At 48.0% G+C, this 23,916-nt stretch overlaps 1 protein-coding gene across 2 annotated transcripts in view; it reads left to right on the top strand.

Moving 5' to 3' along the window:
- The window catches only part of RAB3GAP1 (RAB3 GTPase activating protein catalytic subunit 1), a 1,600,561-nt gene that overhangs the window by 1,390,778 nt on the left and 185,867 nt on the right, over positions 1 to 23,916 (top strand). For both annotated transcript variants that reach the window (XM_069616562.1, XM_069616561.1), the window contains exon 23: positions 20,909 to 21,011. In XM_069616562.1, coding sequence (XP_069472663.1) covers positions 20,909 to 21,011 — 103 coding nt within the window. The remainder of the gene's footprint in view (positions 1 to 20,908; positions 21,012 to 23,916) is intronic.

Below are 23,916 nucleotides of genomic sequence, written 5' to 3'. Positions count from 1 at the left end.
TCTGGTTTGGGCACCCATATTATCTCTTTCAGGAAAAACGGGGCACATTCAGACCTTAACAATCTGGACTCAGCTGTGGGGTCTTCCATCAGCCCTTTTGCCACATACTGTAGTTGGCTGGCCATGTGGTAGATCTCGAAGTTTGGCAATTTTATACCCCCTCTATCATACGTGTTCTGCAATTTCCATAAGGCTATCCTATTCCTGGTGTTGTGCCAGATGAAACCTCTGCATAAGCTCTGTAATTTACTAAAGAATTGCTTGGGTACCATATAGGGGATGTTCATGAAGAAGTGTAACAGCCTGGGCAACACAACCATCTTCAACAGCGCCACCCTCACTACCATGGCCAGGGGGAGCTTCGGCCAGAATCCCATGCTCTTATCCAGGTTTGCTACTGCCCTCTCCGTGTTGTGTATGCTCGTCTTCTACCTTATGATAAATATCAACACCCAAGTATCTAAAGGTTCTAGTCTCCCAGGGTATCTGTAATACTGTTAGGTTCTCCTGCGGGATCCCTAATATCTACCCTGGGGGAAAAAAGCTCGACTTCATGGGGTTAACTGCTATCCCGGAGAGCGACGCAAATCGCTCCATTACTTCCAAGATGTATTGCAGATTTTCCTCTGGATATCTTGGGTATAGCAGTATATCATCAGCATACAGTGATGTGAGATGTGGTCCTCCCTTAGTATAAATTCCCACTGTTTCATATTGTTGTCTCAGATATATCGCTAAGGGTTCCAATGCGCGGATGTACTGCATCGGGGACCAAGGGCAGCCCTGTCTGGTGCCCCTACTGAGCTGCCACTTGTCTGAAATAATCACCCCGTCTTCACTCTAGCTAGTGGGGAGCTATACAACGATTCTACCCATTTTAGGTACACAGGCCCTATTCTGTATTCTTTCAAGGCAGCCATCAGCCAAGGCCATCTGACAGAGTCAAAGGCCTTTTCCGTGTCTAGTGAGGCAATTGCTACTTCTTGCGTATACCTTTCTATTTGTTCTATGACGCGGTGGAGCCTTCTAAGATTGTCAGATATTCTTCTGTGTGGCACGTATACGGTCTGGACTGTATTTATGAGTTTGCCTATGACCAGTCTCAGTCTGTTTGCCAGCACAGCAGTGAGAATCTTGCTATCCTGGTTTAACATGGATAGCGGTCTGTATGACCCCCAGTTTGTGCTAGGCTTATTGGGCTTGAGAAGCGGAATAATGATTGCCTCTCTGAGGGATTCCAGTAATCTCCCTGTCTCTAACGCCTCGTTCAGCATAACCAGCAATGGGGGGGGCACTTCGTCCTATACATTTTGTAAAACTCACTAGGGAGTCCGTTGGCTCCCGGGGCCTTCCTGGTAGGTAGCTGCTTAACTACTGCTTCCAGTTCCTCCAGTGTGATTGGGGCATCTAAATCCTCTCTCTCTTCTACGCTCAGCTTCGGTAAGCCTATATCTTCTAATGTTTCCACTATCTCGCTCCATTCACCCCCTTCTACGTCCCCGTACAATTGTTGGTAGAATTTGAGGAACCCATCATTCACTCCCTCTTGGGTGTCTAGTATTTGACCATTCTCCCCTTTTATTGCCTTGATGGCTGGTCTGGGCGTCTCTTTTTTTGTATAGCCATGCCAGCAGCCTCCCTGGCTTGTCCCCACCCGCATGTTGCATTTCCGTATATTTCTTATAGTCTCTCCCAGTGTCGCCACACTCCTGCTCTAGTTTACTTATGGCTTTGGCGGCCCCCGGGGAGCTGTCTCCCTTCTGCATGATTGCTTCTAGTCCCTCCTCAGCTTTTTGTAGTTCTCAAATGATGCCACTTTGGAGCCCTTTGGATTTGGATATGGCTGATCCCCTCACCACCACCTTAAATGCCTCCCACAGAGTGCCCGCCGATTCTACGCTTCCGGTGTTCTTTTGGAAATATTCTATAATATCCTCCCTCAGGTCCTCTCTGAACAGTGTGTCTTTCAATGCCTCAGCTCTGAGCCGCCATGTGGGGATCTTCGTTCTGGGGGGCAGGTATTGCCATGTATAGATCAGTGGCAAATGGTCCGAAAGGACCCTCAATTTGTATTCCGCCTGCACTATCCCCCCAGTCATCTCTGAAGAAACTAACATGTAGTCCAGCCGTGTGTACATGTTTCGTGGGGCCGCATAGTGCAAGTAATGTCTATCTTGTGCGTGGCGTAACCTCCATATATCTTCTAGCTCGGGGTCTTCAAGGTTCTGGCAGTGGGGGTGGGTTTGCTTTGTTTCCCATCCGATTTATCCATCCCTGGGTCTAGCGTGCAGTTAAAGTTACCTCGCCATATAACTTCACCTCCCAGGTACGGGCTGACTTTGCTATACAGGGTCTTGAAATAGGCTACAATGTCTTGATTTGGGGCGTATGTGTTAATAATACACACCTCTTTATTTTCAATCAAACCCCTTATCGCCACCATCCTCCTGTCTGGATCTTCTGTGGACTGTATTAACTGAAAAGGTACGTGTAGAGCAATCCAGGTAGTTACCCCCCTAGCGTATGCCGAATATGTTGCCCCCATGGTGGTCCCTTTCCATTTTCCCCATATCACCTCCTGTTTGTCCTTTGTGAGGTGGGTTTCCTGTAATAGGGCAATGTCTATCCTCTGCCTCCTCAGGTACATCATAATCTTGTTTCTGTTTAGATAACTGTTGAGCCCCGTAACATTCCAGGTTACTATCTTAAGGTCTCCCATCTTCAGCCGTAGCCTGTCCCACTTCTATCCTCTCTCATCCTTCATGTCAAGCGCAGTAGCGTGTGGGTGTAAGCTCGTTCCCCAACAAATTCCACTGCAAACTCCACAACTGCCCTCCCACCCACCTCCCGTCCCCAACTGTTGCCCAGCTCCATCCCTGGATCTCAGGCGACCCGCATTTGGTCCTATCCTGGCTAAGCCGGTACAAGGAGCCCAGCAGGGGGTTACCGCACTACCGGTAACCCAACTAACCTACCTAATGGGGTATGAGTTTGGGTTCTCCGTACCTCCTGCTCTTAATGCCACATCAAATTATTCCCACCAGTGTCTTGCATCACAGGTCTATAATCCAGTCCCAATGTCACAGTTTATACAGCACCTCAGCCTTTGGAACCGCTGCCTCAGTTCTCTGTTCTGCTCTCCTTCTAAGCGTCTGCCCCCGACAGTTCTGTGCATCCAGCCACTCCGTCGCATCTACCGCGGTCTCAAAAAATATTGCTTGGTTTCTGTGGAACACCTTCAGCTTCGCCGGGTACATCAGCATGTATTTGTAGCCCGCTTTGTGCAGCCTCCTCTTCACTGTTCTGAAATTTAGTCTCCGTCTTTGCACCTGGAGTGTGTAATCTGGATAAGCGGTGATAGACGCGGATGACCTTTGTATTGTGCCTCTTTTGCGGAAGTATCCTAGAATCCTTTCCCTATCACGATAATTTAGTATCTTGGCAATGATCGGTCTCGGGGGGAGTTCCTGGGGGGGGGGGCTTCTTGCCAGAGCTCTGTGTGCTCTCTCGACCGCAAATCCTTGAGTGAGTGCTCCTCCTTCTATTTCTTGCCGCAGCATGGTCTCAATATACTCAGTGGGGTTCAATCCTTCCTGCCCCTCCGGGAGTCCCACTATACGTATACTGTTTCTTCGTGCGTGTCCTTCGTCTTCCTCAGCCCTATTTTCCAGGTTGCTCCCTTGTTGCCGCAATGCGTGATCTCCGAGGCATGTGACGCGCCGGCAGCTGTATTTGATTTCACTTCTTTCTCCAGCTCGCCTGTGCGTTCTGCTATTGTCCTTACATCCTGTCTCAGTAGGTTAACGTCCACTTGTACTGCGTCAATTTTAAAATCTAGCGACTCTGAGTGTGGTCATGGCAGTCTCCAGTTTTGTTTCCCACTCCACTTTCAAGTGTGCAATAGCCTCTAGAATCTGATGATCACTAAGTGCTGGTGATGTTTCCATCTGAGCACTTCTCTCTTTGTTCTTGGCCCCCTCCATTGTTTGAGGCGTTTTTGTGAATTTCTCCATTGTGGATTGCTTCCCCTTTGTCTTGGGCAGCTTGGATGCCAACGCTATATGTCCCAGCATTGCAGTTCGAGGTGGTTGGGGCCAAGGTATCCATTGTTGGTGCTTATGCTCTCCTGCCCAGTGCTAGGTTCTGTTTGGGGGCTACCCGCTGTGCTGGCAGGGGTCGAGGTACTTCTCCCAAAGTGTAGGATACTTAGGTGTTCTAGAGTCCTCTGCCTTTTCTGGCCTTGCCTTGATTGCTCCGCGTTGGCCGCATTTCCTGGGTCCAAGTTTGGCCTGTGGGCCTTATTACTCCAGGGGAGGGGATATCACACCCTGCTCGTGTCGGTGCTTGCTCGTGTGTGTTTTCTAGAAGGCGATGCTCCATGCAACTTCCTTGTGTGTCTGTGCCGGCTTCAGTCCCCTTTGTTATTCCACAGTGTTTCTTATGCCCCAGCCATGTATTTTCCTCTGTATAAGGCCCTGGCTGTGTCTTGTCTGAGTGATCTTTTCTCCTGAGCCCCCCAAGTAGTAACCCTCCTTGGTCCTGTACTTTCGTATGTCTGCCTGGTTTAGTGTGTCATGTTTATGAATTGTGAAGTGAGGCTGCCTCTGCTGGTCTCCTGAATATCTGTCCTGCCTTTAGGTGCTCCTGCGTGTCCTCTCCAGTGCTGCGCCAAATGGGACTGCCGTACTGTGCTGCAGTGTCTCCCCCTCCAATGTGTTTTGCAATATGCGTTCTTAGCTTATTGGGGGGTGCCGCTCCTTGCGATTCACTACATGTGGGCCTTTTGTTTTGGCCTTGTGCGTCCTTATCTGTGTTTGTGGCCAGTCTGTGACCACAGTGTTATGGATGTTACAGCGGCCTTATCAGGTCCAGCTGACATCCACTCTGCTCTTGATGGTCTTTTTCCTGTAAGCGGCTTGGTATTGGCGTTGCTATCTCACCTTGCCAAAGGAGCTCACCCGCGCGTGCACCGTCTCTGGCATTGTCAGATGGACCTTGACGTGCACCCGTGTGCCGGAGCCTGAGGTCGTGTCTGTTCGTACGTCCCGGTATTCCTGCTGTGTGTGATCGGGGCCGGCGCACATTCACTTCCAGCGTGCGCTTGGTTCAGTGTGCGTCTGGACTCTCTGATGGGCACTTTCCAGTGTCAGATCTCCTTGTTGTCTACATGGATCCTTGTCCGCTCGCCCTTGCGACGTTCGTTAGATAGGGCGGCCATTTGGTCTAGTCGTCCTCTGGAGCCTCACCTTTCGTTTTTTGCGGATAACTTCCTCTGCATGACACGGTTTCGGTTCCAGCTTGGCGCGCTGAATGTAGCTTGCCTTCCCATAAATGCTCCTACTTTTGGGATGAATATGCTGTAGTTTAAATGGCGGGCATTCTCAGGATAATTGTCGGATCTGCAGGAGCTCCAGAGCAGCCCAGCCTCACATGGATAGTTAGCTACCCCCCCCCCCCTCAATGTAAAGTTTAACCCTTTTCTTCTCCCAGTTCTTTGAACTCTTTCAAGTTGTTTTTTTTTTCTCATCAGTCTTCTCATTTCCACTTCTACATTCCTTATTGACTTTTACATCCTTCACCTGCGGGTACTTAGTAGCATTGGTAGTTTTTCCTCAGTGACTCACATTCCACTTTTCTTAATGAGTCTGAAACCCTCTCCCAGAATTAGATGTTTCACCCTGCGTTTTTCTACCTTCCGGCGGGGTAAGGGGTTTTCGGTTTAATTGAGTCGATTTCCCACGACCATTTTGGCCTTGCTGGTTTCCCAGCAGTAAAGGATTTTTTTCTTCTATTATCCTTTATTACGGGGGGACAACATTATCCTTATCACCGTCAGAGACCTTTTTCAACCCCATATCGATTTAAGGCATATTCTCCCAACCCTGTTTCCCAGCTGGTCAACCGGGAGATCTTATTGTCATCGCCAATTGGCTTTCAATTGTTTCCCAATCAGAGAGGCTTACTTCTTTCCATAATTCATCCTCCTTGATCATCTCAATTTCCTCAATCAGATCACTTAGATCCATGATAGAAATGAGATCCTTATCACCTTCAATTTCTTTGGGAGATTTTCCTTCAGGTACTCTATTTTTCTCTGGTTCTCTGAGATTCAATTCTTTCCTAGACTTTTTGGCTCAGGAAAGGATGTCCAGTGAGGGAGGGAAGCGATGATGTTGCAAGAAAGCTCTGGACCCGTTAATTTTCTTTTTCAGAACTCTCTGCATATTCTTGGGCTTTTTTCCTCGCGCCACTTTACCTTTTCCCTTCGCTTCTGCCTTTTTATTCCCGTCACCCCTATTTTAGAGGGTTGGAAGACTGAGAAAACATTTTTTCCTGGGACAATTTGCTCTGGGCACGGGCGGGGATTGAGTATTACCACTACCTCCTCTACCCTTTCTTTAGTCACCCCCCTGTTTAGCTGGTCTATTGATTTTGCAGGAGCTTTTGAAGGTTTATTCTCGAACCTTTGTGTGTCTTTATAGTGCTCTCTCATCCACTTGCAGTCAAGAAGTAGGGCTTCCATCATCGATTTTTATGCGGTGTCACATTTTGCGCCATGTTAAATAGTTGATTTTTGCCAAGGTGTATTTATTTCAGCTTCCCTGTCCAGCCTCCTCTCCACTCTAGTAGCAAAAGTTTCCAGAATGAGCTTTCGGCTCACCTCTGATAAGAGTGCACTTTGGTCTTGCATACTAGTATTGATAGCTTCATAGAGCTTTGTAAATGGTAGGAGTGAGGTTGTCAGTGATGCCATCACCAGTTGTTGAAGCTGAGCACTATTCTCCACTCCTTGAGCCACCCTCTTTTCCTGCAAACCACTCCTACGTCTAGCCAGAATCATGTAACACCTCATCCTCGTCGTTGTCCCACCCTTCATCGGGGATATCCCCACCACTTTTCCACTGGGATGGTTTAGATGTTTTAGTAAGCTCAACCCATTATTCGCATCCATCCTGTCTTCTTTTTCAGGTACAATCATAGGCGGGCTGGGATTGGTTGGCTGGCTACAGTTCACCGAAAAGTGCTTCACCACTGAGGTCGCCCTAGCTTCCTGACCTTCTATCTCCAACTTCTCCACTGTCACATCCGCCTGTAATAGCGACAAATCCGAAATGCGCAAGCATTCTGCTACACAGGAAAACTCGGCCACTCAAATTCCCAACATCGCCACTGTCTTTTCGTATAGGGGTATGATTTAAGCTATTTGTTTTTAGTTCCCTTGAGTTATACTCATTTGCTTTCTCTGTGGCATGCTTTGGATACTGACCATGTTTGCTTGGTTCAAGGTCTTCTTCTAGGTCATGTCTTTCTCCCTTCAGTTGATTTTCCACATCTTCTATCTCTCTGTTCTTCCTTTTTTCACTCCTCTCACCTTCATGCCCATTGTTAAGCAGGCCCAGAATCACTTGTTCCGACACACATTTCTGGTCACCCTCTCTTGTGGAGTTAGACTCGCCTTCTTCCGAGGGCATCATTCCCCCCCTCCTCATTTGTTGACGAGTCCTTGCACTAGGAGCGCAGGAGTCTGCTGACATTCTAGCACTGAAATTATTACCAGGCCTCGCCCTCGTCACTCTGTCTCTAGTACAGGCACTTGTAACGCTCACCTGGTATCCACAGGGACGTCACTCAGCCTGTTCTGACCTCTTACTACCTCAAACCCTTCCCTGGAGTCTACTCGACTGGAGACTGGGCCTGAAACACAGGATTGGTAGAGTTTAACTCCCTATTGTCTCTGTTCCCCGGGGTCCAATCCTTCCCTTTGATCCACAGCTCACCCTGTTTTCTTGGAAAGTGTGCTCTCCATCCTGCTTTCAGCGCAGGGGCGCGTTGATTGGTGCGGGCTCGTTGCTGCCTAGTTACTTCACTGGCAAGAGTCCGACAGGTAAGTATAATGAGTCTTTTGAACAGTTCTCCAACTTTTTTCCTTTCCTTCCTTAGATGATGGCTGGCGTCCGGGGATGGCGGCGTGCTGCTGAGATGAGTAGCGCTGACGGTGAGCGAGAGTGCAATGCGCGATACACCTCTTTCGTATTTGTATTGAACTGAGTTCTTTTTCCGTGTCTTTTAGGTGCTGCAACATTTTCAGCGTGGATGCCGGTTATGAAGAAGAAATGCGGTGAGTAAGCACGGTGTGTGGCGCCTCTAGATGTTTCCACGCTAACCTGGACTGTCTTTTCCCTCTTGCAGATGGATGAGAAGTTCCGGAGACAGAGTTCCCCCAGAGCGGATGGGATTCAGGTAAGCGTTTGAAGCTCGTACAGTCTTTAAAAATAAGCGAAGATTTGCTGAATGCTTACTAATGCCTTTTTTTCTGTTCTTTTCTCTTTTCTTAGGAAGCGACGTGCCGGGATGGGAATGACACCGCCGAAGATGCCCGCCGAACATAAGGAGCGATGAATGATAGGCAAAAGCGCTGCAAGGTAAGGCTGTTCCTAACGGTGTTCTTGTTCTTGCAGGAGCTGAGCGCAGAAGAAAGATGCAGGCCTACTGGAGACCGATCCGAACACAGTGAGTGTCATGCTGCAGGTGCAGAAAACGCAAAGCATGTTTCTCAGTCTGGGTGTGGCTCAAATAGTCTCTGGGTATCCCAGGTATCTCCCAGGTATCTCTGGGCTGAACCACACCCAAAAGACTAGACTGCACATGCAGTTCTGGGAACCAAAATACGTGGGGGCATCCATCTTGTCCCCATCAATGCACTACAAGTCCAATCCCCAATGTTATCCTATGAGAGTGAGTGAGTGTGGTGCCACAAGCGCCAAGTCTGACTCCAAGTGGGTCTTTGGAGGGATGGAGAGGCCCTTGAGGGCCATGTAGGTGATCGTGGCCTGGCTCCAGCCTGACATCTTGGAGGGCTGGGGACATGAGGGGCAGGAATCATGACACACTGCAGACACCACCTAGCACTCCACTATAGGAGGGCAAGGAGACCCGGTCTGATGGTGAGCAGTACAGAGCTATGGCTCTGTCCGGTCTGGTGGTGAGCATTACAGAGCAAGCCGGAGCTGTGGTTGTGGCAAAGGTGTACTACTTTCGATCAGCTTTGGATCCATCTGAAATTCTGTTGAAGCTGTACACACCTGCTGGCATGCCATGGCGTACCACTCGAAACGTACCGCTCCGTACCACTCGTCTCTGAGGATTTTCGAGTGGGGCAATAAATGTGCTTTTGCCACCACGCGATTGCCGAGTGAATACACCTGATGCACTCGGCTCCAGTTCAGAACGCTCTAAGCTCCGGGTAACATTGAGGTAGCGCTAGGCACTAAACCATGCAGGATAGCACAATAATGTCCTTACCCATTGACTCTCCTGGTCAAGCAGTGACCCACACTGTCTCAGCGTTTCTTCTCGGCATATCGTGTGTCGTGTATCGCCAGCTACGCCCGATGAACCTGCTGCACCTGGGCTCTCCTCTGACGGGTTTGAGGAAAGAAACCCAAGACGCGCGAAACGTAGTCAAGCCGCACCTCTCTCGTACAACCAGGAATCCCCGAATGAGGTCACCTCTGACACCGAAATCTGTTTGTCAGGTGAATGTGGTGCCGTTTGACAAATCCGCACAAAAGTTAGAAAAAACGATTTTAGATCTTGATATAAATGTTTTTGCAAAGTTTGGTGGGATTCTGTTAAGGGGGGCTAAATTAGAGGGGGTCCCAAAATATTGTAATGGCTTATAAATGTGGTTGGATTTGACTAATATACACAAACTTTTGCAAAAATATTTCGGATCTAGATATAAATGTTTTTGTAAAGTTTTGTGGGATTTTGTCAAGAGGGGGCTAAATTCCAGGGGGGGTCTCAACATTTTTTAGATGGCTTATAACTTTGTTGCTGGCTTATAACTTTGTTGCCGTTTGAAGAATTGGGACAAAAGTTTTCACAAAGATTATAGACCCAACCTTGAATGTTTGTGTAAAGTCTGAATGGAGTTTGTCAAGTGGGGGCTAGGTTATATGAATATTGTATGTACATACATTTTAACACTTTAAAAAAAATAAAACCTGGGCGGATTTCCAGCAAACTCTTGTAAGGAGCATTGACAAGGACCGTAAAGCATGGTTTTGCAAATGTGCCTGGGTTTTATTTTTTTACAAGTGTCATAATGTAGGTACAAAAAATAATGATATACTTTTGGTGAGTGAGGTATAGCCTGTGGGCATGGGCAGTGGTCAGATTGTCTGGATCATGGCATAAGGTCATGACCCGGACAATCTGGCTACTGCCCATGACCACGCGGGACGACAAATGGGGTTAAAGTGGCCATGTCATGTCCACCTGGGACTGGCTATGTGGAAAAGTTCTATTTTCTTTTTATTTTTTTAAAGTTTTTTAGTCTTTTCATAATCGCAACCAACAATAACCAAAATAGCGATTACATAATCATGTGATTCACAATTGATTCATACTGTTTCCTTTTAACTCCGTTTCCATTCACTCTCCTCAAACGTTCTCCCTCCCACCTTCCCTTGCATTTCAGTTGTGCTCTCGAGGAACAATCAATCAATACTTCGTAGATTCTAGAAATAGATATATTTATGAGCATTTCCATGTCTTCACATCCAAGAGTCTCCTCTGTGATGGCTAGCCACCTGTCTTTTATTGTACATAATATAGTCCTGTGTAGCAGGAATTGAACCTCATGTATGTTTTATTCTCCCTCAGCCTTGCAATATCTAGCCATCCCTTATCGTTCCTCAAATTTCCTATCCTCGCTATCCTACTTGCCTCCCAGTGTGTCCTCACTCTCTTCCTATGTCCTTGCATTACCGACACCACCGCTGCCAAAGGCGTCTGTGGCGATATCAGGTCTCCCATTCACATGAATCTACATGTCCTCCGTCATACCTCTATACCAAACTTGAATAAGTGAGGGTAACTACCCTACTCATTCGGGGAAATTCAAATCAGGTGCATGAGGAATAGTCTTTGTAACGCAGGTTGTAAGAGAAATGTGTCCCCAGTAGGGTCGTCCGCCATCCAGTGTTCCACATACTGCAGCTGGCATGCCAGGAAGTATAATTAAAAGTTCGGGATCTTCAGTCCCCCCTGTGCGCATGGCCTCTGTAAGACATTCAATGCCACTTTATGCCCCCCTCCTCCCCCTTGCCAGATGAAGCGCCTGCATGCTTTGTCTAGTTTTGTGAAGAACTTCTTAGGGATATTATATCGGACATTTCCAAAGCAGTGCATTAGCCTTGGAAATGCCACCAGTTTTAATAATGCCGCCCTGCCTACCATCGACAGGGGTAGCTTGCCCCAAAACTCCATTGATTTGTTGAAGCCCTCCTTGGCACTGACTGTGTTAGCTTCATGCTCCTGCTTAGGGTCGCAGTATATATTCAACCCCAGGTATTTGAAGGAGTCCTTACTCCACGGCAAGGCTAGGACCGGCAATTCTGCCTCTCTAAGTGTCACCGTCTCTGCCATTGGGAATAGGCAAGACTTGCTCTTATTTATTCAGATCCCCGTTAACATACAGAAATTGTCCAGCACCTCAAACACATATGGCAGGTTTACCTCTGGATCTCTGAGGTACAGTAACATATTGTCCACATTCATGGACGATATATGCCACACCCCATCTATCTCTATGCCTGCTGTTGGGTTGATAACAAATGGTTTAAAAATAAATGTACTTATATTTTTTACCTGAAAACTTGAGTCAGTGTTTGCTTGAGTCACAGTAATTGTGGTCCCTTTGTGTAATATCTGCTACTGCTCATATACTCTTGAGATAATCCTGGCTGCTCCGCTACTGCTACCACTTTAACATAGTAGTACAGGCTTGTACCAAAGGTAAAACTTGTATTGCCACCTGTAGTCTTAATTGTGTGTAGTGGTCCCTAAGGGCACTGCACAGGATTCTGCCTAACACCTGCGTCACAATATTCCTGTCTCAGGAGTGCTGCAATGTGCTCCGCAGCCAGTATGTATAGCATTGGGGACAGTGGACACAAGAGGCGTTACTAGGGGGTGAGCTAAGGGGACTATAGCCCCTGGACTTTTGGTTGTAGCCCATGATAGAATCTCAGGAGCTACAACCAAAAGGCTAGCTAGCCCCCAGTCCCGACAGTTCCACCATTAGCGTAGCCCCGGGTCTTTTCCAGACCTAGCAACACGCCTAGAGGGGACACCCCTGTCTTGTCGGTTGTATACTAATTGACCTTTTCACAATTGATCTCGGGAGAATTGACCTCGGTAGAAGTGACCTAATTTAGAAGGTCAATTAGGACATATATGCAGGGGGAAACTCCTTGCAACCTCCCCACCCAATCCAAAACCCCCTGCAACTCCCACCCAAACCCCTTATATCATTTATATTTCAAAACCAACCCAATACATATATAAAATAACTAAAATAATATAAAGGTCAATTGTTCAGAAGATCAATTAGGACCACTATAATTAGGTCAATTGTGCAAAAGGTCAATTGTAAAAGGTCAATTTGGGTAATACTGTCTCGTCCCTTTCTGCAGTTCCCATAAATCTGAGAACCTGTAGCCCGTCCTAACCCTGGCCTCGGCTGAGTATATAACAATTTCACCCACTTCATGTACTTTGGACCTATTCCCATCTTTACCATGGTGGCATATAACCAGTCCCAATGGACAGAATCAAACGACTTGGTGGCATCCAATGAGGCAACAGCGCATTTTTCCGCCCTGTCAGTCATACAGAAAATGACATGGTACAATCTTCTCAAATTCCCAGCTATCCTTCTCCCAGGGACATATCCTGTTTGGTCTTGATGGACTAGCATCAGTATCACTTTCCTAAGCCTGTTCACCAAGAGTGTGGTCAGGATGTTTCTATCTTGATTTAATAGGGACAGCGGTCTATAAGAGCTACGATCTGGGTCATCCTTGTTTGGTTTGAAGAGTGGAATTATCACAGCCTCTCGCAAGCTTCCCGGGATACTGCCCAGCTCATATGCGTCATTATACACCCTGGCAAGAAGTGGTGCCAACGTATCCACATAAGCCTTATGAAACTCCCTCGGTAACCCAACTCGTACCAGGGGCTTTCCCTGAGGGCAATGTTCTAATGGTGGCTAAGACTTCCTTTGGGGTAACTGGCTCTTCTAGAATGCTCTTCTGCGGCTCATCTAGCCTCGGCAAAGTGATTAGGTCTAGCACATCCTGTATGTCCTCGTCTCGCACCCCAATTGGGTCAGTGTACAGTTCCCTGTAATATTCAGAGAAAACATTGTTTATACCGTCTTGTGTGTTAACCTCCTCTCGCTCTGCGTTCCAGATGGTGTGTATCGGAGATCTCGCTTTTTTATCCGCATATACCCAGGCTGACATTCTCCCAGGTTTATCTCCTTGCGCATGAATTCGTTCTACATATCTTGCATAGCTAAATTTCCCCAACCTTTCCCAGTGTGTTATACAGTCTAATCTCCTCCTCCAGTTGGTCCTGTTTATCTCCCCCCTGCCATTCCACTTTCAACAACTTCCTTCCGCGTCATTTAGTTAATTAATGATGACTTTCTGTATTCGCCTCTGATCACCACTTTATATGCTTCCCAGATTGTGCCCACCTGTTTCACACTGCCTTCATTAGTTGCAATAAACTCAGCAGTGGTTTTCCTAATATATCCTAGAAACGCCTTATAATGTAATGACTCGCTTCTCAATCGCCACGTGGGTATAGGCGGTCTATGGGTACCACCTTCCAGACTGCCACCAGAAGCGCATGGTCTGCCAGGATCCTAGCATGGTATGCCGCCCCCATAAATTCCCCAATGCATTCCTGTACCGCAAATAATCCAGCCTTCTGTAGACTTTATGGGAGGCAGGAATAGTGTGAATATTCTCTCTTATCCCTGTGTATTGACCTCCATACGTCCTCAAGCTGAAAGTGTTGCATAAGGGTACGCAGGACCTTGGCCGGGGGGGCTGGCCTTTTATGCTTGGTGTCAATCTTTACTTCTATCGTTGCCTCTGAGGCTGCTATAGCGTTGAGGATCAGCTGCTTTCCGGGATCTGCTTCTTCCCTTTGACTCTGGATTTGTTTGTGGTCGCCACACGTGTCGGTGTCCACCTCCGGTCCTTTCGCAAAGGCTTCCATGGTGGTTTGCTTGCCTTTTGCTTTATTGCTTTTTCTCGCCATCAGTTCCGTTCTGGCTCACCCCTCTCGCTATTCAAGGTCCGTCTTAAATTGCAGTTCATCAGGTCCTGCTCCTCAGGTGCCTTTACGGAGGTCGCACTTGGGTGTACTCGCTGTCCATTTCCTTGTCTCCCGGTCGGAATCCCTCTGGCCAGCGTCACTGTTGCTGCATTCCGGGCGTGCCTACCTTCCCGTCCAGGCGTCCGGCAGGTGCAGTGCGTCCTCTTCGACCCTGTGGCTTCTCAGTGAAACTACTGTTCTCGGATGCGCTTTGCAGGCCCTCTCCGCCACCACAGCGCTTCACTTGGTGTAGCAAGCGCACTGGGTAGAACCCCAAGATGGAAACAGTTTCTGCCGCCCCCTCTGTCTCATTTTTCGCTGTGCGCCTACTCATCTAGCTCCACCAAGGCGCTATTTACTGTGCCCCGCCCAGGCTTAGTTCAGATGTAATTTTACTTGTGATTTCACCTTTGGCTGGAGATTGTGTAGTGCCACTTTGCATATACCCCGTGGAGTTTCCCACGCCAGCCTACTGTCCAGGCCTCAGCCGTGGTCTTGAAAGCCTCAGTGCTAGCGCCCCTTGGTCCCTGCATGCACCCTTCACCTGGTTTACGATGTTCCTGTGCTCTGTGTTACGGGCCGCTCCTAGCCGCCTCAGTGCATCTTATCCGTCGGCTTTCAGGTCTCCAAGGTCTGCAGTGCATCCCCTGAGTAGGGAGATACTGCTTCACTGGCTGTGCGCACAGCTTGGGAACAATGAGGCAGTTTCCACCAGATACCTTCACCTCTCGTAGCCAGGCCGTCCACTTTCATACCCTACTACACCTCTTTGCGGTTTAGCTCTCACGGCCGGAGCGACCAAGCCCAAAGCTTCCCGATCCCACAGTACGTACCCAGCAGGGAGGTGCTACAATTGCCAGGGTGTACTCAAAAGGCTCTCCCCTCACTGTGCCTGCCTGTAGTTCAGGGACTGTGCGTCCCTGCTGATATCCAGAGGTTGCTCATTTCGCCCTCTGACTCCTCTGCTTACCAGTCCTGGAGCTGTGATGTTGTAGCAGTTATGTCCCTTCTGCCTAAACTCCGCATCGCACGTAGCATCCCGTGCGTCCACAGCCCCATACAACTATGGTGCTGTCTGCCTCACAGGGAGACACTCTGCCCAGTTCCGCTGTCCACTGTCTTTTGCGTGCTCCGCACCTCTGCGGGGCACCGGCCTCACTCTGTCATCATCTCCGCTGCACAGTGAGCAGTCAAACGCACTTTCAGCTTCAAGGATAGGCATCGGCTGATTCTATAGTACACTAGGTGTCTGCAGCAGGCTGTTCAAGAGGTTCCAATTGAGGTAGGCGATGGAGGCGGAGTGGCTGCAGTCGCACTGTTTTTGTCCCAACAGGTCTCAAGAATACCTCTGAGCAGGCCCAGCACATCCGTCACTTGACCGAGTAGCAGTGTCCGTAGCTCCTCCTTTCGTGCAATGCTCAGGTGGCCCAGCCCCGTCACACCACACTCCCCCTACCCAGTCCATTCATCAGCGAAGCATGCCTCCCAGTCCAGAACCACATGGGCTTCTCTTTGCCATTTAAAAACCTTGCTCTGCCCATTGCTCGCAATCTGTACGCCCACTTGAAGCCCTGAGGCCCTGGACAGCTCATAAATTACTTTTGCGCCGTGTCTTCAAACCATCAAACGACCCGAGCCTAAACCAGCCGAATGGATGCATCGCCTCAACTAGTACGTTACCTCACCCTTGCAACATGTGCCACAAAACCCCTGTGTCTCGGCGTGTTACAAATAACGTGCAGCGCAAACTCAAGAAACCTATTACTGACTTGGCTTGCTAATATTACTCTGTTGTCTGAGAAACATCCCCCAAGCCCATGCCTTCTTTGTGCCCGCATTGCACCATGTAGCACCGCACATGGGTCCCTGATTTCCATTTCCCATTATATCACCTTTGCAATGCACCGCACCCTTGTGCTGCCTACCCCCGTAGCCACCAAGCCCTAGCGCACTCTTCTTAAATCCATGGTACTACCTCCACTCCGGCCGATGCACGGAACAAAGGTTATGGTGCACATTACTTACGCATCTTCGTCTTACCGCTTCGGGTGCGGTCGACGATTCCCTCGTTTTCTCCACCCAGGGGTGGGTCCTGTTTGAGAAAGAGCACAAGAACATGTTGTGTAAATGTACGTTTACTCACTCTTCTTAGTCGTCGCTGTCGTCCTTCGGCCCGTCGATGATCGCATAGTCCCTCAGGAGGCTGTGGATCATCCGTCGGCAGGATTCCGTCGTTGTCTCTTTCTTCCCTACCACCAGGTGGTTTCTGGAAAAAAGGAGCACATCTTTTACGCAGCACAGGATTCTCCAGCAGGCCTAGATGTCTTCCTGTGCGTGGGTCTGGCTATGCTCTCTGAAATACAAAATCAGGTTGCTGCATAAAACCCCTGCGATTGTTATTCACACGGGCGCTGACTCGCTCCAATAGCTTGGAGCCTACTTACACTATTTTAACTACCCTCCATAAGTAAATACATAACCCACAACCCCATGGCGTGCAGCTGAAAAAAACGTTGAAACCATACTGCATTGTTACACCTGAATCTCGCTACATGCATCCTCGTACGCTGTCTATGATTTAGAATCAACCTTCTACCAGGCTTTAATCAATCAATCTTTGCACCACGGGTCTCCCCTCCATAGAAATCACCACCAACGTGACATTCAGAACCTGACCCAAATTCGAAAGATCACCCTGCATATGAGGCCTGTTCCATCAAATTAGTAATTCCTTGAACTTACTTTAAACGTTTTTACTCCCTTGCACCATTAAAATTACTAACCCACAACAGCATCCCTTGCACTCGAACCACCGTGGGCACCTTCATGCAGTAAAAACTGGTGAAAACTACTAGCTGCACCGTGAAGTAACACACCATAGAAGCTTAATTGCATTGTCACATTTGTGACGCCCATAACCATGCATGCAACAATAACAAGTTGACCAGCAATACTACACAGCACAACCGCATACCCGCATTTCTAGAACCCCTGATATTTGTGTATGACATATGATAGTTTGTTTATAACGCGCTTAATAGCCCGGGGTTTCTGAGCGCGGACCGAACCTGGGGTGCTTGGTACCGTTGTGCTTCCAAGGCAAGCACTTTATCCCCAGAGCTATCCTCCACCTCTTTATAAAGTATGAATGCAGCTTCAAAACCCTTATATGCCAACCCTCGCAGTGCTATGCCAACAAAAATCACCTGCCTGTTCATGGTGCGGACACCAAAGGTGCAATATGCAATTTACACCGCAAGTTCTGCTGTAGCTCTTATTAATGTGCGAAATCTGACATTAAGAAACGGCCTACTCACTTGGCGACCTTAAGCATAAACCTGCCCAATGGATGCACCGGCCTACACCAGTAAGCTAAATCATCCTAAAAAAGTGCGCCATGAAACACTTGTGTATAGGCGTGTTATAAATGCCATATCGGTTTCTTAATGTGCGGTGTGAAAATTAAGGAACCGCCTAATCCCTTATCGACCTTAAGCATAAGCCAGCACAAAGGATGCACAGCACTAAGTCATTAGGCTAAATCACCATAAAAAAGTGCACCATGAAACACTTGTTTATAGGCGCGTTATGTTGGCTTGCCTATTGCATCCGCCTTGCATGTGCATGGGAAACACCCCCCAGCAAATGCATCATGTGTGCACGCCTCACGCCATGATGTATAAAAGCATGCTAGCAACTGCACATGGCCGACTATCTTCCTTTTGCCCCTTTATCACCCTTGTGACCCACATCCCCTTTCTGGCTGCCTACCCGCGGGGCAACCCAGCCCTAGCCGACACATCCTTAAATCACTGCTACTACCTGCGTCCAGACCGGTGCACGTAACCAAGCCGGCCATAACCGCATACATTCCGAATCACCCAGCATGCTGACTGCTCCGTTCTCACTAGTAGTTCCCTTGAATTTACTTAGACATTTGTTAATGCAATCCATTTGAAAATAATTACCCACGACTGCGTGGCGTGCATTTTAACCTCCACAGTAACCTTAACTGCATTGCTTCCCCAAACGCTCGCTAAATGCTCCTGCATACCGTCTACACTTACAGCCAACATTTCTACTTTTAAATCACTTTATATAACTGAACGCCTTGCACCTCGTCTCAGTGCCGCTTCCTAATCTTCATGGAACTGCATATGAGGGAAGGAAGCCACAGATTTAAACCTGCATTCACCGTCCTTCCTTTAAAGGAACACTGTTCCTCGCTTCCGACATCCCCTCACCCCAGGTCTCTGGGGAGTATAGCAGTAACTGACTGCCGATGCCGTCCTGCCTGAACGCCTCATTAATTACCCGACGTCCGCCATCCGTGGAATTAAGCTGCACGAACCGCAACCCCTCCATGCCCAGCCATTTACCTCTTTCTTTGTTCAAGCTGCGCCATCTCCAACTCCTTCTCCCGTGAACTGGGCAACAACTTCTCTGGAACCTCTGGAACTTCCCATACCGGACCTCTTCCTTCACTGGGATAACACGAACCTCCTCGCCTGGTCACAGCCACACGAACAAAGAAAGTCCTTTTCCTGGATGACGGGCGGGCGTCCCACTGCCAAGGCTGGATTCTGCCTTCAGTACGAAACCCGCCCGTTATAAAGGGGTAGCCCCTCCCCTTTCCATTGTTTCCATTCACAGGCTTTCCTGACATTTTGCCGTGCTTCCTTGTGGCCGTCTCCCCTTCGCCCCGAAGAGAGGGAGAACACCGCCCGGGTTATCGGGGTGCCTCCTCCATTTTGTGGTTTGTCGTTGTCACTGTCATGCAAGCTCCTCTGATGTAGTCTTCATTCCGGACCGCAGATCTATAAGTACCCCCCGGTACAGAATCCATGTATCCGATGGTCTCTAGCCGCAGGTCCGCTTCAAGGCCTCCAGCTGGAACGCACCATCTCTTTGCAGCCTCTGAGTCACTTTCACTTGCGAGTCGGTCCTTTGTCCGCGCCAGCCATTTTGTTTTTTCTTAGCGAACTGGATGCAAACTTGCAGTTTTCTCTTTGCTTGGACATTCTACTCGTTCAGTTGCCAATCTGCTCTTACATGCGCCCGGCACCTTCATTTATTCATACTTCTGTCTGTGAGCTCCAACACACGATTTTTGCTCTGTTTTTCTTCAGGATCATATCGGATAGGCAGGAGCCATGGGGGAGACACGTCCTACTACATGTCCTACTCCATCGCCTCTTAGCCACGCCCCTTTGCTATGTGGTAAAGGTATTCGAAAGTGGGATAGGTTTGAAAGGGAAAAAAATGTGCTTGTTGTAATATGGTCATAGGGTTCTCTCTTCGCCTTCTGCAGGCTGCCATGGAAAGGGAAGAGGGGCTCTGTACAGAGCCCTGCCTTCCCTTTCCATGGTGGCCATCTCCATCTTGGAAAAGGATTTTTCTTCCTACACCGAGACGCTAGGAATAAAAATCCATATTTCTTTTTTTTTTGGCACCCCGGGTTCCCGCTTTGGGCAACAAATTAATTGTCTTTATTCATTCCAGTTTCACCAAGTGAAAAGATATTTTAACTTGACAAATAAAAAAATCTGATAGATTTTTAAATAAAGTTGTTAAACATCACATCTAACAGTGACAGATTTGAATATAGTTGCACCGAAAAGATTAGTTAAGTTCTCTGAAAGTTTTCATTCAAAGCTAGATTCTGAGAATTTGGGACTCAATTTTGACAAATCTCGGTTTCAAATTCAAACTGCATACAATGCAGCAGGGATGACATTTAGGGGTCCCCAGGGGTTGAAACTGCGACCCCTGAGGTCTCCCAGCAGTGACCCGGAATATGAATACCAAATCATTTGTCTTTCTGGAATTCTGTACAATAATTCCTAGACTCATTAAAGGTTTATTTCAGGCACACTTCAGGGGGCGAGTCACTGATTTAGTCTGTTCTTAAACTTAACTCAGCCTTTCATCCTTCGGAGGTCGATAAATAAGTGCCAACACAGGTTGGGTGATAATGTATGTATATTTGTTCTATTAGTGCTATATAATAACACATCATTATCATTTGGCCATGGGCGTCTGCTTGCATTTACAGTAATTTGGTAATATGGGCCTATACACACTGATTTTAACAATACATATGTCGATCCATTCTTATATGAAATGTATATCACATTATAGTGATATCGTAACCATATTTTTCATAGTGTACTTAGGAACAATGCTATGTGATGCCACTTCCTGTTTTGTCAAGCGGTGAAAGGTTGTGTTCCATCGCTTCCCATGATATCACTTCGGGTTGGGGTCAAATAACATCACTTCCTGTGATATCGGATGTCAAGGGTCGTGTGATGTCACTTCTGCTACGCCTGGCATTTTGTTGAAATGACGTCCCTCCAATGCAGACAGAGGTTTACATCTTAAGTTTCCAAACTGCAGGATAGTGTTTTAAAGCGCAGGAACGCAGAACATTGTGTTCAATGGACAGATCTACAAATAATTTTCATGTGTTTTTTTCCGTTTTCCATGAAAAACTAATTACGTAACAGCAATGTTAAAATAAGGGGTTTCATCTGATTCAGACTCATCAATGTGTTAACTAATACTAGTCGTAATTTGCAAATGTTTACACTACAAAAAGGATTTATAGTCACTGGAAAACTGGTGTATAGTGTTTGAAATTGTGAACATACCTAACCATTTATTACACTTGGTATTGCTTTGAGATTGTTAGTCAATTTCCGTCTTTTTTGTAATTTCTTGATGGTAGGTTTGTGAGTGATCTCCTTGAGCAACCAGAAGTGCTAGTCGTTGGAGCAGGGAGGGGGCCGGCAGGAAGCATCATTCACAAGCTGTTTGTTAATGCGCAGAGGGTAAGATATAATATTATTTCCTACATGTTGAAATGCAGATTACATTTAGCCGATAGCTATGGCTGGAGTTTTCTTTATATGTCGATGGTGACACGCCATCACTGTGCAGATGCACGTAAAGCTGCAATGGTCTTATTTGGAAACAAATGGAAACCCATTTCAGGCATGATGTTAAGAATGCTTGATGTAGTTATTGCCTCATCATTTGTGTACATATATATATGTCCATTTGATTCTGCCTGCAAAACAAGGTATGGGTTGTTTTGGTGTGGTTAAAGACCTGTTCTCCAGCATGGGGTCTGGCATGGATTCACATGCTCATGAATATTCCCCATCCTCAGGCTAGGAAGATTCGGTAAAAGAAAAAACTGTTTCACATTCACTTACAAACTGTATTTCTCCTTTAAACTAATCGCTGTTCTCTGGTTCATACTTCCCCCAGCCAATGACGCCCTCTCCCTAAGCCCCTCTTCTGGCCGCCATCTTCAGATTTTTACCGTATGCTTCAGTGTTTGAAGTCCTCAAGTTTGCTCTGTAAGCTACTTCTCAGTTTTTGTGTGTTTTTGAAAGCAAAAGGTTCTATTTTTGTTTCGGAAAGAGCCTGTGTGCTCTCTTCTTCATCCGCTGACAGCGCAGATCCGTTGTCGGTGAATTTCAGCACCCATCAAGAGCGAAGATCGTTGAAGATTCTGGAAGGCCATCGGGCCTACTTCGCGCCCTCTGACCATGACGGAGAAGGAGGGGAAGGTCCCTCTTCAAGCCCTGCACCAAGAAAGGGGTATGGAATGTGTTTGTTAAAGACAAGCGCTTGCAATGCCGCTACTGCCTGCACCCAGACCATAAGAAGGTGGAGTGCAAGATATTCCTCAGGTTCTTCAAGAAGACAACGAGGGACAGGCACAGTTGAATGGCGGCGTAGCTGAACGCCAGGGCCTCTGCCTGTGCTCAGAGCAGGGTCATGCCTCACCCAGGATCGGCCAGTCCGAGGAGCGGTCTTCTAAGTCCTTTGAGGACGCCTCATCCGTGGGGGCCCAAGACAAGGCCAAGACCTGCAAGTCCACTGGTTCGCTGTGGAAGCTTGTCCCAAGTTGGACAGGGAGCGATCAACATCGCCCTCTGCCCCCATTGCCAGCGGGCAATCGAGCTCCTCCTCGAAAAAGGAAATCATCTAACCCGAAAGTGGAAGCGTTTCGCTACGTGGTGCCGGTCACAGAAGATTACCCCTTTGAGTGTCCCGGCCCCACAGATCCTGCCGTGCTTGCTATCTTTGGCCAAGGCCGGACTGGCTCACACCTCCATCAAGGTACATCTGGCAGCTATCTCCCACTACACCAGGTCACCAGGAAGATCTTCACTTTGGTCCCACCGACTCGTCAAGGAGTTTCTCAAAGCACTTTTCAGATCTTTCCGACCAGTGAAGGCTCCTGCCTCGGCGTGGGAATGCACCATGGTTCTGGCGAAGCTCATGGGGGCCCCATTCGAACCTTTGCATCAGGCCCCGCTCAAGGTTCTCTCGTGGAAAACGGCTTTCCTTGTGGCCATCACCACTGCCAGAAGGGTAGGTGAGATATGATATGATATTCTATTTATATTGCGCTCATACACAGGTGTTCCAGACCCTATCCTGCAAGCAGCCATACCTGACTTTGCACGAAATGAGGATGATGCTGCGTATGCACCCCTCCTTCATGCCGAAGGTTCTGTCGGAATTCCACCTCAACGAGCCTTTGGTTTTACCTGTTTTTTCCCAAAACCTTCGTCACCAGCGGAAAGGGCCTTGCACTCACTGGACCTTACTCGTGCCCTGAAGTTCTATGTTACATGCACGAAGAATTTTCAGAAAGACTTCACAGCTGTTTGTGAACTTTGGCCCTGTGAACTATGGAAAGGCCTTGTCCAAGGCTTCCATCTCATTATGGCTCTCTGGCTGCATCACGCACCGATGCCCGGCCGCCCGAGAGCCCACTCCACCAGAGCGATCGCTGCGACGACGGCATTCCTGTCTGGTGTGCCTTTGTTAGACATCTGCAGGGCTGCTACGTGGAGGTCCACGCACACTTTCATGAAATTCTACTGTGTCGACAGGGATTACAGGCAGCAGGCAGGAGTTCAGAGTCGGCCAAGCAGTGCTAGGAAACCTGTTTGCTTGAGGTGAGTCTGTTCCAGGGTTAAGTGTAATTGATTCTGTTGAGCCTTGCCTCCTCCTGTGGTTGAGTAATGTTGTATTTGTTATTCATGAGCATGTGAATGCATGCCAGACCCCATGCTGGTGAAGGAACACTTTACTTACCTATAACTATTGTTCGAATGGATTGTGTGCTCACACATATTCCTTATCTTTGATGTTTCTAATATCCAGCTTGCTGCCTCAGAATTTTCTTTTCAGCAGAGGGCGCTGTGCGTCGATGTGTGGTTGAGTCAATGTCACTCGGAGGCCTCTGTCTCGATGTCGACGTCACTGCAGGTAAAAGTAGCACGTGCAGCGCCCATTGACTTCAGTTCTGTTTTTCTGCGCTTTACAGCTTCGGTTATGCAACAACTTGTTCCTGACAGAACTTCTTAGAGTTTTCTTCGAAAATTGATCATCATCACTTTGAGTTTTCGACGCAATAGGGCTTCCTTATAGGCGTTGTCCACTCCTCGGTGCGGCTTCAAGAAGTGCCGTGACTGCAGAGCAAAGATGTCCATGACGGACCCGCACAGGATCTGCCTGTGGTGTTTAGGGTCCAATCATCAGTGTTCGGAGTGCGAGGACTGCCTTTCGATGATAGGCCAAAGCCTTGAGAGAGTGTACAGGTAAGCCTCAAAAATCCCCCTCTACTCCGTCTAAACGTAAAACATCAGAGGAGTCGAGATCAACTTCTCCTCGTCGAAAGAGATCTAAACGTTCCCGTTCGAGAAGTGG

The sequence above is a fragment of the Ambystoma mexicanum genome, chromosome 9 (genome assembly GCF_040938575.1).
Source record: "Ambystoma mexicanum isolate Mex_15411 chromosome 9, UKY_AmexF1_1, whole genome shotgun sequence".
Taxonomy (NCBI): domain Eukaryota; kingdom Metazoa; phylum Chordata; class Amphibia; order Caudata; family Ambystomatidae; genus Ambystoma; species Ambystoma mexicanum.
Note: the sequence above shows the minus strand (reverse complement) of the source record. Positions and strands in the feature narration are given on the sequence as shown.